The sequence below is a fragment of the Varanus komodoensis genome, unplaced genomic scaffold, assembly GCF_004798865.1.
Source record: "Varanus komodoensis strain SLA01 unplaced genomic scaffold, ASM479886v1 scaffold48, whole genome shotgun sequence".
Classification (NCBI taxonomy): domain Eukaryota; kingdom Metazoa; phylum Chordata; class Lepidosauria; order Squamata; family Varanidae; genus Varanus; species Varanus komodoensis.
Window position 1 is genome coordinate 155,745 of NW_025336059.1, and position 18,419 is coordinate 174,163.

An 18,419-nucleotide genomic window follows, 5' to 3' on the forward strand; every position below is an offset into this window, starting at 1 on the left:
GCCTTGGGAAGACGAGGTGGGCAGGGAGAGGCTGAGAGGAGGTCAGTGTCAGGGCTGTGGGGGGGCAGCCGAGTGCCTCTCTCTCCACCCCCCCACCCATTGAGTCTCCTCTCAGCACATCTCCCAGGGCCCGTCTAAGCCATAAGGTGTCTCATGGATTACCTGGCACCTGTCTGTCCATCATTAGTTCTGTAGCAGCGTGCGTGGACTCTGGGTATGGGAATCGTGTTAGGAGCAGAAGAAGGCTTGGGCCTGGGCCGGGCGTGGGGCCCTCTTGTCTGGCACGCTGTCCCCGCACTGGAAGGCTGACACCGAAGTGCCACCGAACAGCCGCGAGGACGAGCACAGACGGGCGATTTTCTTCTCCAGAGACTGGCCCGCCTCCTTTTCACACCACCCTGTTGCTCTTGGCCCTTTCGTCGTACACAAGCGAGTTCCGGGGCGTCACTGTGGGACTCGTTTGGTTGAACCGGGGGTTACCACTGGGGCTCAGGAGGTCCAGGGCCTGGTCTCCCAGTGCCCTCTGTGGGACTCTGGAGGAGGAACCCAAGCCAAGCCAACCTCGCAGGGTTGTTTTGAGAAGAGGGCAGAGAGGCGGAGGTGTGTGGCAGCTGGCTTTCCTTGCTGGGGGAAGGAAGCAGGGAATAAATAATGAAGGAAGATTAAAATGCGCGTTTCTTCCAAAGATGTTAAGAAAATGGTCTGCAGAGCCCACGTGGCTCAGAATCCACAGCTCAGGCTCATCTGGTTTCTTGGAATGTCCTCCAACACCCGTCTTGTCCCCAGATCCATGTATTTAAATTCATTTAAAAACTTCGATACGCCACCATTTTCCTGGGAGCTCAGGAGAGCGAAGCGTGACAATCGCCCGCCGAACGATTAAAAAGAAAGCTTCCTTCCAGTCTGAAGCCAGCGCCCCTGAACTTTAAGACCCACAAAATGCAACAGCAGGTAATCAAGTGGCAACCAGCGCTGAAAGGTTTAAAACCATTCCAAGGACAAGGGAGAGACGGAAATGGCATCTTTAAAATGACTGATGAAATCGTGACTTGCCACAAAGGAAGTTCATCTTCGCAGCTTCTGAAAGGTCACTGATGAAGAAGCCGTTCCCGTGCGTTCGGATGCTCTTCTTTCCACCTTGAAGGCACCACCGATTTTGTTTGCTTTTCATCAAGGCGTTAGGATGTGGGCGACGAGAGAGGAGCTTTCCCCCACCTATTGTCCCCAAGGTGTGATGGGTGGCATCTGGGTGGAAAGGGATGGGAGCTGTAGTCCAGGCAGAGGACACCCAGTTGGAGGATCGTTTCAGAGGTCTGCTCGGGGGCAGGCTGAGCTCTGCAAGGGCCCTTCCCAGGTGGGCACCTTCCGGAACGGCCGTTCGCTTCTCCTTGGCCTCCCCCTGCGAGATACGGGCAAGGCTGCCTCACACCCAGCACCTGCTTTCTGGCAGAGGCCAATCTCCCCGGGAAGCAGCGTGAGGGAGGCTGCCAGCTCGCCTGGAGGCTCGACTTCTTTGCAACGTCTCGCCCATCCCCTGCCCCGGACTTCTCCGGGGATGCGCCCATCGGCAAACTCCGAGCTCGCCAAAGCTCTCCAAATCCCACCTCAGCGCTTGTTCTGCCTCGTGCCTCCAGCAGATTGTCCTCTTGGTTTTCTTTATTTTGCGAGGCAGTCCGTGCGTATTCGTGCCTCTTTTCTCAGATGGGCACATCGGCGGGGCATGTCTTCGAGACATATGCTTTCTCCTCCCGTGGGTAAAAGCGCTTGGCGTGCATCTTCCAAAAGCACACACGTCGGTCGGCACATGCATTTTGCAGAGGGGCATGTACTGTCAGATGCTTTTCCTTGGTCTGCAAATCGAGTAACCGGCCCAGAAAGGCACAGACGCCGACCACAGATGGTGGCTGAGCCGGGAAGATGTGAGCCGAGGGCGTCTGGATCAAAACCAAGCTGAAGCAAACGCCACGCTCGAGCCTCGCGGGGACGGGTTGCGTCTCTGCGCCCGTGTGCCCGTTGCCCGCAGGGACCTGGCGGGCCACCTTTGCAGCCGCGCAGCCCGGGATCTCTCTGCAGCGGCTGTGCATCCTCCTGCCCTCCTTCCGCCCTCCCCCCCCCCCAGCAGCTCTGCCCGCTGGGGCATTTGCACCAGCAAGAAGTGGCGAGCGTCCCTTCCAGAGAAGGGCTCCTGTCAGGCCGAAATGAGGGCTCTTCCTCTCCCCCGTCTGTTCCCTCATCCTCTCCTGCCCCTTAAGGGCCGGGCCGCTCTCCTTCTCTCCAGTCCGCTCTGCCCCAGGGGCACAGTTTTGGCGTGCAAGCTCAGCTTTCTTCTCTCAGCATCCTTTTCTCCTCACCACGATTCGCGACCAGCATCCCGGCTAACGAGTCTTGGCAGGTTCCCTTCCGTGCCAGATGAGAGGAAGTGGGGGATTTCTCCCGGTTCTCCTCCTCTCTGCAAAATGCTCATTTCCTCCAGCAAAGAGCCTGCAAAGCAGTCTTCCCGGATTTGCCCGCCTCAGGGTAGGGCTTTCAGTCATTTTATCGGGCGCTGATCCTTCCCGTAATGCCCCTGGAATGCCCCTAGCGGCACTGGTAGGTTTTAAACCTGGTAAACGGGGGAATTTTGGCCCCTGTCCTTAACGGGCCAGTGGAATCTGGGCCCTGAATGCCTCTCCACCTTGGCTTCAAAGAATGGGAATGGGGAATAGGAAGGGAATCTGGTTTGAGAAGCTCTTTGGGGCTGCCCCACACTCCTGGGTCGGGACGAAGTGCATGTGGAATCAACCCCCCCCCCATTTTGGCTTCAAGCCCCTTGTGCCAGTCCCTTGGCCCTTGGAGCTCCTGCCAGCCCTCAAGCATGATGGGAAAGCCAGTGATGGGTGTCTAGGAGGAGGAGCAGGGGAGGGGCCGCGATCCTCAAGGCCCTGCCCCGTGGCATCCCCCCGGCCAGCCCCTCCTCGCACGGTGTTGTTTTCGACCAGTTATGGCCAAATTCTGCCGGTCGACCCGCTTCCCATTTCCCGCTCTTTCCGCAACCCGGCCCAGGCCCAGGATGACTGCTTGCTTCTCTCCCACTCAAAATGCCCGTGTTTCAGCTGTAGGGGCCGGATCCCCCTTGCTGTATTCCAGCTCCCCGCCTTGATCCCCTTTTCCCTCGCCTGGGATGGATCTCTGCTTAAATTAACATGTTTTCATTTGGTCGCTTTCAATTTCAGCCCGGCTGCCTCACCCAAGAGGGCACCGATGCCCCAGAGTTCATTTGGTTGCTCTAAATTGGGCTGGTCTAAATTTACCCAGAATTAACGAGCTCGGCCTTTGATCTACACCAGCATATGTAGATGTTTCAATCCAGTTTCCCTGCACCTGTAAAGAACTGAAAATACCCTCAGACTACCTAGAATAATCAGCTCCCAAGGATAGGTGACTCAGTCAGTAGAAATGGGTGAGTCAGCCAGTCGCAAGTTCTCCAGAGTTCTCCAAATTCCATCTCAGAGCTTGTTCCAACTGGAGCCTGTCCCAAAATTTGTTTGGCATGAAGAACCAGGCATGTTTTTGTGCGTATTTTCCCATTTGTACCCCTCCGTCGGCCTCTCCTTTTTGCAATGTCTTCATTGCTCTCCCATGAAGGAGGGACATTTTAAAAATGTGCTCCTTTTGGAATGTGCCCTGCTGGGGAACACTTCTAACTTTCTCCTCCGCAATTCACACCGCCAGCTTGGCCTTCCGCAAACGACAACCGCAGATTGAATCGGAGGCCGTGTGTGGTTCAGAAGGTGCAAACTGGGTAAAAAAACTGATCGAAATGAAGTGAAAGTAAATTATTACACCTCCTCGTGTGCCGTTTTCGCTTCCTCCTGCGGAGAATCAATTCATCAATCAATCCTTTGTGTTCCCACTGGGAAGATGCTTGCGGATTTTTGTACATCCCTACCAACGACACTCGGAACGAAATCCTCGCTCGTCGGCACACGGAATTCAACGGACGCGAGCAGCAACTCCCATTCTGCAACTGACATGGTGGAATTCCCAGGCATCCAACCCTGGACTTGCAGGAATTGAGCACTCAAAGCCCTGGAGCTGGATGGCTGAGCCCAGTGGTTCTGGTTTTATCCCCCATTTGGTTATTTTATTTTATTTTTAATGCGTTATTTCCTTCCCATTCCATTCAAGAAGGAGCAGATACCATTCCTGGTCGGGGCCTGCTTTGAGATGGACTTGAGCGAACTCCATGGAGCGTCCGTATCCCCTGGAATCCCCCGGATCCAAGCTGATTGGAGGGGCGTCCAGGATGAGTCAGTGGAAGGGGGTCCTCGCTCACCCCGTGCCTGGACGATGGAATTTTCCCTCACAAGCCACAGCGACGACTGCAAGTTTGGATGGCTTCAAAAGGGGCTTGGACCAGTCCGGGGAGGCAGTGGCTACTAGTCCAAAGGGCACGTGTCCCCTTCAGTATCAGAGACCAGTGGCTGGGGAGCCTGGGCAGGTGGCCCTGCTCGGGGGTCTCCCTCGGTGGCTAGTGGGCCTCTGTGTGAGCAGAACGCTGGACAAGACGGACCTCGGCCTCCTGCTGACGTTGCTCACGTGCGAACAGGATCTTGCTGGGGCGAAGCGCTTTTGGAAAGGGGGGCTGGCGCCCCCACACCCCAAGTGCGTGAGGGAGGCGTGGGCGGAAATGGCTGTCGGGCCAGGCTGGGGGACCGTCCCGACGCCCTGGGGATCTGCTCCTGCGTCACCCTCTGCAGGGATCCTTCGGGGGTCCGAGTCCCTCTCCGGCCTGGGCAATCCCCGTGCGCCCGCCCCCCCGCCCAGACCTCCTGTCAGAGGAGCCTGTAGTTGCGCAGGAGAAGCCCCTCGGCCCGCGTGGCGAGAGCCTGGGCCGCCCGTCCCACCTCTTGTGCTGTGGGAGATTAGCCAGCGCTCTCCACGGAGCTAATCCCGGGAAGGGCGTCCGATCAAACACTCCATTGAGTCGCGTCCCGCGATGCGCTTCTCTCCCTGTCAGACCCGGCATTTGCATATTAAAGACAAAATACCTTTTATGTTAATCCCCAGCGGAAAAGCTCCCTTCAGCTGAGGGGAGACATAAATCTTACACGGCCGGATAATGGAACGCAGTCAAAGAGGCCCTGCGCTCGGCAGCTGGCAGGCTTGAGCGCTGCGCCCACACGCACCCGCCTTCAGAGGGGTGTTCGGCCAGCTCCTCTCACGGCGACGGTGGGCCGGCCCGGCCGCGGGCGCGTGGCTCTTCCCCTCCTTCGAACGCCTTGACTAATGCAGGGCTTTCCCGGTGCCTGTGGATGCTCAGTGGGGTGGAGAGCAGCCCGGAACGTCCTTGTCCCACTCGTTCATGGGTTTGCCAGGCAACATGGGCTGGAAGTCCCATCATCCAGGTCGTTGGCCACGTTGGCGTGGACACTGGTGTCGGGGTCCAGTCACATGTAAGGGAAGCCAGGTGGGTAGGGGAGGTACAGCCTGCGGGGAACTGATGGGACTCGATCCGGGGTATATTTTATTTATTTATTTATTTATTATATATTTGTTCCGCTTGCGCAAGTGCGCATTACCGCTGGCACGCTTCAGGGCGACTGCACGTTGAACACTTGCATAAATCTCCTTTTTTATTCACCTGCAAGGGTGGAGAACCTTCGTGGCCGGGAGAACCTCGTCCTTTGTGGGATCTGCAGTTCAGATACACAGAAATCCCATGGAATCTCATTTAGGCTTCCTCAGCAGCCAGATTGCCCAGAAAGCCCGCCTGGGACGGGACGGGACGGGGCGGGGCGGGCTGGCTTGGCGTGGCCCACGCCTTCCGTCGGCTGCCCGGGGGCATCAAGAGGGGGACCCAGAGTGGAGACCTGGTGCGTCTTCCCACACAAAAGACACAGGACACGCACCTTGTGCCACCACTGCCCCAAAAGGAAGTCACTGAATCCCCCCCCCCCACAGAAGCGGAGGGAAGTTTGCTCCTTCGTTGCCAAGGCAACCTTCCCCCCCCTTCCAGTCGGCTCAGGCTGACCGACCCCATTTGGTCTTCTTCCGGCCCTCTTAAGTCACCAAGGCCGGCACGGGGGGCTCCTTGTGTCTCACGCCCCGTGAAAGCCACATGCGGCTTTTTGGTGGGGAAACGGGGGGGCAGGGGGAGTGAGCTCCGCTGCCGAGGGTCCGACCCGCCTCTCTGTCCCCACAGTGGCTCCCAAGGGCCCCAAGATCCTGATGACCCCGACGAGAGCCCGCGTCGGAGACACGGTCCGCATCCTGGTGCAGGGCTTCCAGGTACGGGGCCCCCGGCCAGCGCCCCGCGAGCTCCCGGGTGCTCCCAGGTTTGGGCTGGACGTGGGCTGGTTTGCTTCCCCGTTTTCTTTCGAAGGTCACTTGGGTGAATCGTTTCATTGTTGGCGGGGATTCGGGCTAGAGGGATGGCTACAAATATATAAAGGAAATTATGCGCCAGGACTGAATGGTGGGGAGAGGAATACCGGGGAGGGTTTGTTCGGTCCGACTAATTGGACTGGCAAACAGAGAAGAGAAAGGGCAGGAGAGAGGAGGAGAGAAGTGAGAGGCTTCGCGGAAAGCGGCGCTTCGTTCAAATCGCAGGGGAAATGTGCCGCACGAGGGTCAGTCCCGAAGGGGACACTGGACCCTTGTCTCCCTCGGGCCGGCTGCGGAAGTGACCCCTCCGGCCTTCCAGACTAGCCCTCACGTGTTGGTGCCCCCCCCCCGGGATCTGGGGGCAGGGAAGGAAAAAGGTCTTCCTCGGATTTTGAAGGGCACTCAGATCTGTGCGGACAGTCCCGGGCTGGGCCACACAAGCCCCGTGGGGGGACGGCTCCCCGTGTTCCCAGGTCAGCCGGCCCTTGGTTCAGCATCATGAGGACTAGATGCACGGGAGGGGCTGCAGTCCAGTGGCAGAGGACCGGGAACGCCTCCGATCCCACTTTGGACAGCCTGAGGCGCCGCCGGTCCCGGGCCAGATGGGCCCGAGCCGCACCGAGGCCTGGCACGTCCCGCTCTCTCCTCCGCTTGGCAGAACGAAGTCTTCCCCGAGCCCCTGTTCACCTGGACCCGCGTTGGCAGCAGGCTCCTGGACGGCAGCACCGAGCACCACGGGAAGGAGCTGGTCCTGGAGCGCGTGCCGGCAGAGCTGAACGGCTCCATGTACCGCTGCACCGCCCAGAACCCGCTGGGCTCCACGGACACGCACACCCGGCTCATCGTGTTCGGTAGGTCGTGGGGCGTGCGGGCAGGGGTAGAATCCTGCCTGGGGGCTGCTCTGGGGCTCCAGTCCACCGGGGGGGGGTGGCCGGGGAGGGGGCGGAGCCACCGTGAATGGGGTGGGGCGAGGAGGCCCACCAGGGCCAGCACGCCGGAGCCGAAACCCCCCCACCTGCAGTGGAGCCTTTGGGAAGACACAGAAACAGTGCAAGTCAGAAGGGGCTCCCGGGCCATCTAGTCTGACCTCCGGGTAGGGGTGGGGAAGGACGCACGGGGGCCAGAACCCGCCCAGGGATCCAGGGGTGGAGCCCAAAGCGTGGGGACACCTGTGGGACCAGAGGGGGGCCCCGGAAGGCCGGATCTGGCCCTGGGGCCCGGCCTGGGGCTGGGCTCTCCACTGCTCCGCCTCGTTCCTGCTCCCCGGGGGAAGGTCCTGCGCTCCCGGCCTCCACGCCTGTGGACCTCCTGCGGAGAGGCCCTCTGCCCCACGGCCAGGCCATTGCAGGGCAGCTGGCGTTGCAAAGGTGTCCCGAGGGGCCCCACCAGCAGGGCACGGGGGAGGGAAGGCGGTGCCCCTCGGCCGGCCAGAGCCGGGTCCCCAGCCGAGCGGCACGCAGCCAGGGCTCGCGAGACGCCGCCTTCCGCGTCCGTGCTCGGGCCAAACCCACCCGCTCGCGGCGTGCTGGAAACCTCAGGGCCGTGCATCCTCTTCCTCGAGTGAAAGGGCCATCTAACCGTTCTCTTTCCGTCCCCTCCCTTTTTCTCATCAGAAAACCCAAATATTCCAAGAGGATCCGAGGACTCCAACGGTGAGGCACAGTTCGAATGCGGGTTGGGGGCAAAGGGTTCGGCCGATCTGCCACTGTCGCTTCCTGAGCACCCCCTGCTCTGCTCCCCAATTTCTCTCCTGTCTCTCTCTGGCTCCCCCCCCCCCCCCCGCATGGAGTCCCTTCCCAGAGCCCCAGTCGCAAGCAAAATACGCAGGCTTGCTTTGCCAAACCAAACCAAACCAAACCAAACCAGCGTTGAAAAGCACCCAATTTTCAGAAAATACCTTGCAAAAACATGCGCATTGAACCAACCGTACGTGATGACGCGCGTGCTAGAAGGAAGCGGCCCAAAACGGGGACCCCGTTTCATGCAATCAAAACATAAACAAATCTCCAAGCTTGCACTGGATTTAAGACGGAGCAAATTCTCAAAGTGTGCAAGGGACAGAGCTTAAGGCCGGGCAAACGTGAAACGAGGGAGAAGCGAAACCGGCAGACGTCTGTCTCCGTCACGGAGGCGCTCTCCTTCCGGGGCCGGCAAACCAGCAGCTTCTCCAAGGGCTGTCTTGTCTCTCCTTCCTCGTAGGTTCCCCCACCGCAAGCAGCAACTTCCGGCTGGTCCTGGCCGTCATCTTAACAGTCGCCTTGGAGCTGACGTGAAAGTCCCTGCCTCGGCGGCCCTCACCTCTGCCCCTCGAATGGCTTTGTCCTGCATCCACACCTCTGTCGACCGGGTTTCTTTTCGTTTTGTTTCCCTTTTCTATTTCGCATTTTCTTTTCTCTCTTTTCGCCCCTCTAAACTATTTACAGTCCTGTTATTGGTCTCTTTCTGTCTGTGTCTTGGCTTTGTCATCAAATTTAATTAAAAAGAAAACAATGGGGGAAAAAATGAGGACGAAAAGCCGACCGCCACCACACGGAAACTTTGTGTATACGGCTGATGCAAATTGCAGTTTTCCTTTTGCATTGTGTGCAGGTATTAAAAAGAGGAAGCAGGCCAGCAAAGATCTCTGAGTCCACCTAAAACGATGATTAGGAGAATATGTGAAACTGTTTTCCAGGAATGGGTTCATGTGTGAGCAGGCAGGCAACTTTGGCCGTGGCCACGCTGGCATTTCGATGCCATCTGGCACTCTGGAGTACTGGATTTGGGTTGTTCATCTGTTCTTTGCTGTTGTATGTTGCTGTACTTGTTTGTAAGGCGGGGGGACCCACAGGGGACTGCGACTCAAAATTCCCACTCCCAGTGCTGCAGTTTTCACATGTTTAAAAGAGAAAGCACTCTTCTAGTCCTCAAGCTCCACAGCATTTCTTCCATCCCTGTATTGCCCACCCGTGAGCTTTCCAGGGCAGAAGGCAAAACCGGTGGACAACTATAACGGATTTGGACAGTTCTGAAGTTCATGAAAGCCCTTGAAAGCATTGAGCGGAAGCCCCAAAGTTTCTCCACAGCTCCAGAAGTGGTGGAAGAGGAACGCTCTCCATGCGAGCATTGTGAGGAATCGTCTTGGTGGCCAGCACCGGAGTTGAGGAAAAGACACACGCGGCGGGATGAATTCTGCAAGGCCTGGCGGCTGCGAGTTTGCGGTCCTTCTGCCTCTGGGTTCAGACTCCTCTGCGCATGATCGCAGCGGTTTCTGGCTTGTTCTTCAGTCCAGGGACTGCCAAGGATGGCTGGCCCACACGCCTCGTTTCGGATTCCAGTTCCCACCCCTCTTTCATGGCATGTGAATCCTGAAGTGGTGAATCCAGAGTTGCCCCAGCATTTGGCTCCTCTCCATCCAAAGAGGCAGCATGGAGCCATGAGGACCAGAAACCTTGGCGAGCCTTTAAGCGTGTGCGAATTGGTGGCCAGCACCGTCACAGGAAGTCAATTCCAGGGGTGCCGGGTGAAGAAGCCCTTCCTTGGATCTGCCTGAAATCTTTGCCCCTCCTGGGCTGTGAGAAGGGGAAGTCGGGAGGAAGATGTCCCCGTCTCCACACGCCCCGCACCAGGCCTGCCCCCGTGCTCTGCTCGCGTGCCATTGCTCCGGGCTGAAGACTCTTGGCTGTTGCCACTCTGCCTCGCTGCCCCTCCCGCATTTGTGCTGCCCTTGCGGGCCCTTTGCCCACCTCTGCAATACCCTTTTCTGTCCCGTGTTGAGGTCGCTTCCAGACCTTCTCTGACCGAGTTTGGAGGTGCGCGTGTCCCAAAGCAGCCCAGAAATGGGGTGCCCCTACATTGCAAGATGAAATCAGAGACGGGCCGTGTGCCACGCTTGTCCCGGGCAGCGCCCGGGCTGAAAAGAGCCACAATCGCCGCCTCTCCAGGTCGACGTCCGTGCCCCTTTCACCGGGGACGAAACCCCCGAGGGGCCGGGCTTCCGTGAGGCGCCTGCCGCCTGTGGAGCCGCTCGGGAAGGCCGCGCCTCTGCCGATGTTGGCATGGAAGGCAGCCCGCCATGCGCTTTCCCAGAGGCAACGAGGGAAGCAACGGTCCCCCCTCCACCAGCTTCCCCACCCGCTCATTTTAATAAGCAAACGCCACGCCTTAGTTAGGCCCTGTGCTGTGCTCGTGCCACCTCTGCCGGCCGCTTAGCGGCTGGCACCCGCACGTTTCGGGGAGGCGGGGTGGGCACCTGCTGGGGAGGGAGCGCGCCCCCCATGGAGCCGGCCTTGGCGGTGACCGGAGCTGCTGCGCCGGAAGGGGGCCGGACACGCTTCGCTTCCGACCCCGTCGGCTGGAGAGGCCGAGCCGCTGGACCAAGGCCTCGGCGGGGCTGCTGGTGGCCGCAGGTCCCTGGGCCCGGGGAGCTCAGAGGAACTTGGTGCCGGCTGCATCCCAGCCCTCGGATCCCGGCGAGCGGGAGCGCCATGCCAGCGTCTGACGGAGCAGCCTCGGCGGGAGCAGGACCGCTTTTTAAAGAAACGACAGGGCGGTGTGTCAGTCGGGTTGACGCCCTCGCCCGCCAGCGGAGAGGCTCGGGAGAGGCCTGGCGGCGCTGCCCTTCCTTTCGTGGGAGTGCCGAGGCGGAGAGCCGGCCGCGGAGGCGCAGGAGCGTGGGAGTGACGGCGGAGCCCTCCAGAGTGGCTGCTTTCTGGCCATCCGTCAGAAGACCCCGAAACCTGCCGCTGAATCACCACCCGCGATGGGTCCCCCGCGGGCGCTCCCGGCGCTCGGCATCCCACGGAGCGTCTCGTTCGTCACCCGGAGCCGAGGCGGCGTCAGTGACTTTGTCAGGAGAAAGAGCCTTCCCGGGGCCATCGCTCACGCCTGGCATAAAAGGTTCGCGCGCTGAGTGGCCGCCGGGGACGGCCGGCTTCCCTTATTTATGGACCTCCGGGCCTCCGGGCCGCGCATTAAAATGCAGCGCATTTCGAAGGCGCCTCTCCAAAGGCTGTTGAGTTGATGGATGTGGGAGGTAACCATGGCGATGGCCAGGAACGCCAGGCAGGGCCGAGCGGGGCGGTGGGGCTGAGGAAGGGGTCTTCGGGTGGGCGTCACCCGCGGAGTACGGCCCGACTCCCGAGGGCGAGGGGAGCGGAGACCGGCCGGCTCTGGGACGTGCTGCTGCTCTTGGGGGCCGCCCCCGATCGGGCCCGGCCTGGCTCTGTGGGCTTCCCCAGATGGCCACAGCCCCCCTGCGGAGCCCAGCCATGGCAGGTGGCCCCGGGCTGCGTGCGGTCCCTCCCCCCTCCAGGGGGGCGAAACCCCTTTCCGAAGGCACCGCCCCCAATGTGCCACTGGCGTTGGCCCCGCCCCGCCCGCCTTTGGCCCCCCCCACCTCGCCGCGGGCTCCACCCACGCCGGGGACGGCCTGGAGCGTCTCCAGAATGGAAAGCCGCCCTGGGGCACCGTCAGTCCCGCAGCCCTGTTTGAAGACCACCTGCCCGTGGGGCGGGCGGGTTTCCTCCGCGGCCGAAGCCCACCCAGGGCAGGGCAATTCCAAGCTGCCCGAGCCGGTGGAGCTCACCCGTGCCCCAGCGCGTGGCCGTCCGGGGTGGCGGGCAGTGCCTCACGGCTGCGGTCGGAACCCGATCCGTGCCGTGCGTCATGCTTCCGTCCACATGGACATCTGCGGGCGTTTCCGTGCACACGTTCCCGACTGTAGCCTCCCTCGTGCGCACCTGTGCGGTGCGTACGTCCTTCTCTTGTTGACAAATGGCCCCGTGTGCAGATTCCCCAAGTGCGCATGGGGTAGGCTCCGAAGGTGTGGCCGATGGCAGCAGAAAGCTTCCAAGGCCACGTTCAGTCCGGAAGGTGGGAGGTGGGTGTACCTTCCCCAAAAGCGACACAGATGAGCGGCTTGCACATCCGTAGCTTGTCGGCCAAAACATATTGAGGGCCACACGTTCCCTGCCTAATTTCCCCCCCTCGAGGGGAGGAAGGGAAGCATCCTGATGGCAGAAAAAGAGATGCCGCGGCCCTCGAACGGGAAATACCGAGAGGAGGGAGTGAGGAAGGGAAGATGCGCGGATACACGGCCCAAAGGAAGAGCTCGCTTGCCAGAAAAATTAAAAAGCCAGCCGGCCCGGGTGGACAGCTTGTCACAAGGTAGTTAAAGCTATTAATCGCCCGTGTTCAGACAGCTGCTCACCCCCAGGGGCAGAGGGAAAACTCAGTCTGGCGTGGGACAGGTGTGGAGAGCCCAAAGGTGTCAGCGGCTTTGCTTTTGTTGCGCGGAGAGCAATCGCTGCTGACAGAGCGAGCCCGCCAGCGCCGGCCCCAGAACGTCAGCGTGGGCACAGAAAGAGCCTCGGCCCCTGCAGAACCCCTTTCCTGCTGGCTCTGACCTCGGGGACAGTCCCCCAAAGCAGGCACTGAGGGGGCTTCTGCCAACGGCAGCTTTTGAGCCACGCGGTCCCGGTGCTCGGCGGCTTCTCCCCAGGCGCTGCCTCCCCGTGGTTCCATCCTGGATTCCTTTTTCCCCAGGCTCGGGGGGCGATTGCACGGAGCGGCACGGGGCCGCCGCTCTCAGCCCGGTCTGTGTGTGCCTGGGCTCCCCTGCCCTGGGACTCTCGTCTGCAGGCCCGGCCAGATGCTTCGGAGGGTCCCCCGTTTCCTGCAGGATCTGCGGCGGTCGACTTGGAGGCCTCCCGAAGCTCGTTATGGTACCGATCTGGTCACGGTGTCTCACCACGGGGGCTGCACAGCATGGCCGGGGGAGAGGAGGGCACGCAAATGGATCAAGCCCCCCAGGGGGAAAGGCGATGGCGTCGGGAGATGTTTCACTTCGGGGGGGGGGAGCACGGTGGAGGTGCACGAAACTCTTGTGTGGTGTGGTGAAAGTGCGTTGATCGAGGGGCGTTTCTCTCCCAGTGCCAGAGCCCCGAGGGGGCCTCCTCGTGAGCGGCGGGAGGTTCGGGGCAGATCAAAGGCGGTCCTTCTTCACACAGCACAACGTTCCACTGGGGAAGTCACTCCCACAACCGTTTGGACGGCCACCCCCTGGGGACTGGGCTCCTTCCTGGGGGAGGAGGGGGGGGCTGTCCGAGGCGGCTGGTCCTGCCGGCCACACGCTCCCAGGGTGCAGCTCGGGGGCCGCAGGAGCCGTGGGTTGGACCTGATGGCCTCCCGGCTCTTTCAGCTCGACAATTCTGCGATGCTGTGAGCAGCTGCCAGTGCCAGAGGCGGTGGGCCTTGTCCACCAAATCCTGGAGCAGGCTGGCAGGAAGATCCTGTTGGCCTCGTGTCCCGGTGCGGCTGAAGGGTCCTCGCCACCTCCTGGAGCCTCGTCACGCGGCCGAGGACACCCTCTTCCCAGTGAGTACAATGTAGTCCCTTGGCTAGAGAGGGTTCCACACTGGAGAACCAGCTTTGCTCGGCCTTGAATGAGGAACGGTGGGCCTCTGGTGGTTTGGATTACGACTCCCATCAGCTGCATCCTATGAAGCCAGCAGTGAGAGCTGTGGGGAGATGGAGGCCCAGACTCCGGGTAGGCAGGAGGATCAAACATGTCCCCGCTCAGCTGGATAGGGAAGTGTGTTCCTCCACGCAGTTGTCTCAGCCGAGCATCACCGTATTGAGACTGAGCTCGTCCAGCTTTTCATTCTCCCTCCGTTCTGCATCTGGAGTTGAAACTTCCTATGTTTAAAAACCTCCTTCACCTTGAACTCATCCATCTCTCTCCCTCTCTCCCACACACCACACCTTACTTGTTCTCCAGGGGCTATTAACTACGAATAATTTATCCTGGAAATTTGTTATGTTAGAATTACCAATTAGATATGATTATAACTTACCACGGCTAACGCTGTGCCGCTGTTGAAAAATCTGAATCCCATTAAAATCAAATTAGCATATATTAAGAAAAAGACGGGTTTTACCGCACCATGCCTGGGCTTTGCAGAGCGAAAGCCAAGGCGCTTGTGCTGCTCGGAGGGGCTGGCCGCTTGCGGGACGTCCCCGGGAGGCGGGTAATACGGACCTGGAGACCCCGAGCCAGAAGCCGTGGCTGCCAGGATCCATTCCCGGGCTGGCTCCAAACAGCCACGTGGCTGTAAGCCTCCGATCTGGGGGCCTGGGGTGCACAGTCAGGACAATGCCCTTCCTCGGAAAGGAGACCGCTCTCCCCAAGTTAGGTTTTGCCTATTTGTTTATTAGATTTATATCCCGCCTGTTTTCCTTCCGAGGAATTCATGGAGACTTACAGAATTCTCCGCCTCCTCATCCCCAGAACAACAACCCTGCGAGGTAGGCTGGGCCGAGAGTCTGTGGTGGGCCCAAAGTCACCCCGTTGGCTCCGTGGCCGCGCAGGGTCTGGAACGCAGGGCGCCTGAGCTCTGGCCTGCACTCTTAACACCCCCCAAGCCGGCTCCCGGGCTCCCCTCTGCACCCGCTGAGCCCAGCCTCCTGGACACGGGGCGGCGCTTCTGTGCCCGGGCCTTCGTGGGCCCTCTCGCAGAGCCCGCCAAGAGCCGTCCCCTCTGCCTGGGACCGAGACACGCATGACAGGAGCAAGGTCACCATCCGCTGCGTGCCATCACTGGCTGGGCCGCAGCTTGGCAGCCGTGCCCCCGAAGTCACCCAGCAGACGGCCCCCCGAGAGCGTGCCCATTGCTCAGCTCGGGAAGGCGTCTGGGCAAGGGGCCCCGGCCGCAGCCCTGCCGCCTTCCCGGAGAAGAGCTGGCCAGGGCCCCCGAGGAACCCCTCCGCCACTTAATTCTAACACCAGCATCTTCCCGAATGTGGCGGCACAGTGCAGATGTGCCATAAAAATTTTATGCTCTTCATAAAATGCCTTGCCATTTACTTCCAGATGATACATCAGAAAGTGAGTAAAACCACATTTTAAATATTAAAAGACCATCCTTGCTTTTCCCGGCGGCATGCAAAGAGGCAGGGAAGGCAGGTCCTCCCACCGCCCGAGCAAGGAGCGGAGCGCCGTGCAGAGCCGTCCAAGGACGCGGCGGAGCAGGCCATGTGTGAGCCAGGCGCTGAGAGGCCTTCATTCGCTGACGGGGTGTGTGTGTGTGTGTGAGAGAGAGAAGGGAGAGGCTGCGGTGCCTTGTGGAGGGTGACCCAGGCTGTGTTCACAAGAATTCACAGCCGTGGGCGGCGAGATGCCGGCAGCGCCGGGCGCCCTTTCGCTCGGCAGCACGGCGTGGTGCGACTCAAATGGGTAAAGAAACCGCACGTCGCGAGGAAGCCTGCCTTGCGTCCAGTGGCAGGGAAGCGCTCACAACCCGGATGCTGTTGGACTCTGACTCCCATCTGCCTTGGCCGGCACGGGCCATGACCGGGGCTGATGGGGGTTGCAGTCCAGCCATCTGTCTGGCCCGGTTGGGAGCAGCAGCCAGTATGGAAAGAGCGGTGTTGGCGGCTTCTCCGAAGCTGGAGAATTGATTGTTGGGGAGGATTGGGGCGCGCGTCCGGGTGGCCGGAGGGAAAAGGCGAGGCTGCGATCAGGCGGTGGGCTCATGGGGGCCCAGGACCCCCGGGGCCCTCAGTCTCGGGGCAGGCGGGAAAGGGAGGGTGCTCGCCGTCGCAGAGAGCACACGCTCCCCGGGCGACATCCAGAGCAGGGATGGCCCAGACCGGCCGGCGTGGGCAGCGCTGCCCCTCCCCAGCCACGCCGGCCTTGCCCGTGGCAGCGGTGGAAGGGGGGAGTCGGACGCCCGCGCGGTCAATGGACAGGCCCCCGTGGCTTCTGGGCTGCGCTGGCTAACATCTGCCATAATATCAAATATTTATCCAGGACCATCTCGCCTTGCTCAGCCCTCGCGAGCTCGTCAGTGAGCGGAAAAATGTTGTGCTTAGTCAAAGGAGGCTCAGAAATATTGGACGAGGAGAGGGAAAAAAGATGTAAAAGCACGCGGACCACCGAAATCTTTCTGCAAAGCTGATGGCTAATTCAGGGGCGGCTTCAAGGCAGCTCCGCAAAGCGTTCCGAAAGGAAATGGAATCTATCCAGCTGCATTTCAGTTTTAAGAATCCTCTTCATTCAATTTTTCTGTGGGGGCGTGTGCCCTTTGATAAGGCTTTGCTGGGCATCTGCTTCCTTTGCTGGGCTTATTTGCATGCATTTGCATATGCAAATAGTTACTGGCACTAGCCCCTTGCTTTGCATGTCTGTTCTGCCTCCAGCTAGAAAAAACAAACTTCCCAACCATAAAACCCACGAACTGCCAGAAAAAGGGAAAACGTTCCAGGAAGGTGACATGGATAATTGCCAAAGGCCCTGCCAACCTGCAGCCCATAAGCTGTCCTGCACTTCAGTACCCATCAGCCCCAGCCGTCGTGGCGAAGGGTCGGGAACTATGGGAACTGCAGTTCTGGGAGATCTGGCTGAGCAAAGGGAGCCTTGACATTACCCCCATGTGTAACTTAGGAAGGATTTTCAGCATGTGCCAGAGCCCACGCCTGGCAGCTTTGAATAGGTTTGGCAAGGATGATGGGACAGATGCCGCGGCACGGAGTCAAGAACACCCGCTGGACTTCCCCCCCCACCAAATTCCTCACACTCCCCTGGTTCCTGCAGGGGGCGCCTGGACCGCCCCCCCCCCCCATGTCGGTTTCCTCCCCTGCTGAAGGAGGAATCTGCTCACACACCATCAAATGACAATCGCCCCAGCCGGGCTGCTTGGTCGGGAGAGAGCGAGAGAGCACGCGGCTCTTCATAAATCTTGCAGTAATTACAAACATATTAAATATTTCAGCCCATCAGTGTCAGGGCTTATTACAGAGACGAGAAGTACAAGTGGGCCTGTGTCAGAGCACCGGCGAGCTAATTGCAAGCGGGAGGCATCGTCGCGAAGACTCCTTGACTCGCGTCGGACGCCTGTGCCAGTCAGTCATGCAAGGATTCTCCCCGGCCTGCAGGATGGTCCAGGTCGGAGGCGGGAGGTGCAGGCAGGATGCTGCTTGGGGCGGCACACCTGGCCATGCCTGCCCACTGCTGCCCCCCGTGCTCGACCGGGGAACTGCAGGCGGCCGCTTCTCGGCGGGCATCGTGGCTCCCAGCGCCCCAGGATCGGGGCCCGGGGTTTCTTTTATGAGCAGGGCAAAGGCATGGGGACCACCTGCCGGGGCGTCCCTGTTCCCTCTCAGCTTCCCTGCAGGCTTCGCAGTAACGGGGGCGGAAGTGGGCTCCCCCCCCGCAGCGGGCTCCGTCCCCTTCTCCTGCATTGGGCCGCCTTGCAGGCATCCGGGCCATCGCCTGCTCATCCACGGAAACAGATGTTATGCAGACTTGCACCTCTGGAAACGGCAAGGCCCCCCCCCCAGCTGTCACGTTTCAGTTTAAGGCAAGAAATGGCAATTGGGCAGCGCTTTTCCCTTCGTTTTCTACAACTAAATTTGCATGAAACGGTGGCCGGTTTTTTTAAAACCCACAGAGGTTTCTAGACTTCCAAATTCCCCCGAGCCCTTGTGGATTTCTCTGTCGTCATGAGCCAGGAGCGACCACCTCGTTCCCGTGTTCTTATCTTGAATGGCCTCGTCTTGAACCGGTGGTTAAAATGGCATTTGCTCCAGGCTGACGTTGCCACGCCGGGGTCTGCCCGCGTCCTCGGGACACGAAGGGGCCCAAGAGGTCGTGGGACCCCCACGCCCCGCTTCCGTTGCCTGGATGCCTGGACTGTTTTCCCTGTGCAAGGAAGAGGGGAGGGGGAGATCCCCTGGAACAAGCATCCCCCCCACCCCAAATATTTGATGGACTCTGTTTGATTTGCCGGGAGATGCTTCACCCTCTGAGGCGTGCCAGGGTGCAGCGTGGCCAGAAGAGCAAGGCGAGGGAAGATTACGCTCCATCAGAGCCGTAATTAATGCCAAGTGTTTGTGTAAGAGCTTTATCCCTCCAAAGCACTGTGCAAACAGAGTCTAATCCCCGGGGATCAAAGCCCCGGGAGGAGAAGGCATCCCTGAGCTTGGCCAAGATGCTTGCGTCTGCGCATCATGGGCCTCCACACCCGACCCCCAAGGACTGGCGGTACCGGGGCCTGGTGCCAATGCGGGAAACC

The 18,419-nt window shown here is 60.1% G+C and overlaps 1 protein-coding gene across 1 annotated transcript in view; it reads left to right on the forward strand.

Moving 5' to 3' along the window:
* IGSF21 (immunoglobin superfamily member 21) overlaps positions 1 to 10,044 on the forward strand; it is a 118,075-nt gene extending 108,031 nt beyond the window's left edge. The window contains exons 9-12 of the mRNA XM_044445293.1: positions 6,185 to 6,270; positions 7,025 to 7,217; positions 7,980 to 8,018; positions 8,566 to 10,044. Coding sequence (XP_044301228.1) covers positions 6,185 to 6,270; positions 7,025 to 7,217; positions 7,980 to 8,018; positions 8,566 to 8,639 — 392 coding nt within the window. The 3' untranslated portion in view covers positions 8,640 to 10,044. The remainder of the gene's footprint in view (positions 1 to 6,184; positions 6,271 to 7,024; positions 7,218 to 7,979; positions 8,019 to 8,565) is intronic.
* The last annotated feature ends 8,375 nt before the right edge of the window (positions 10,045 to 18,419 follow it).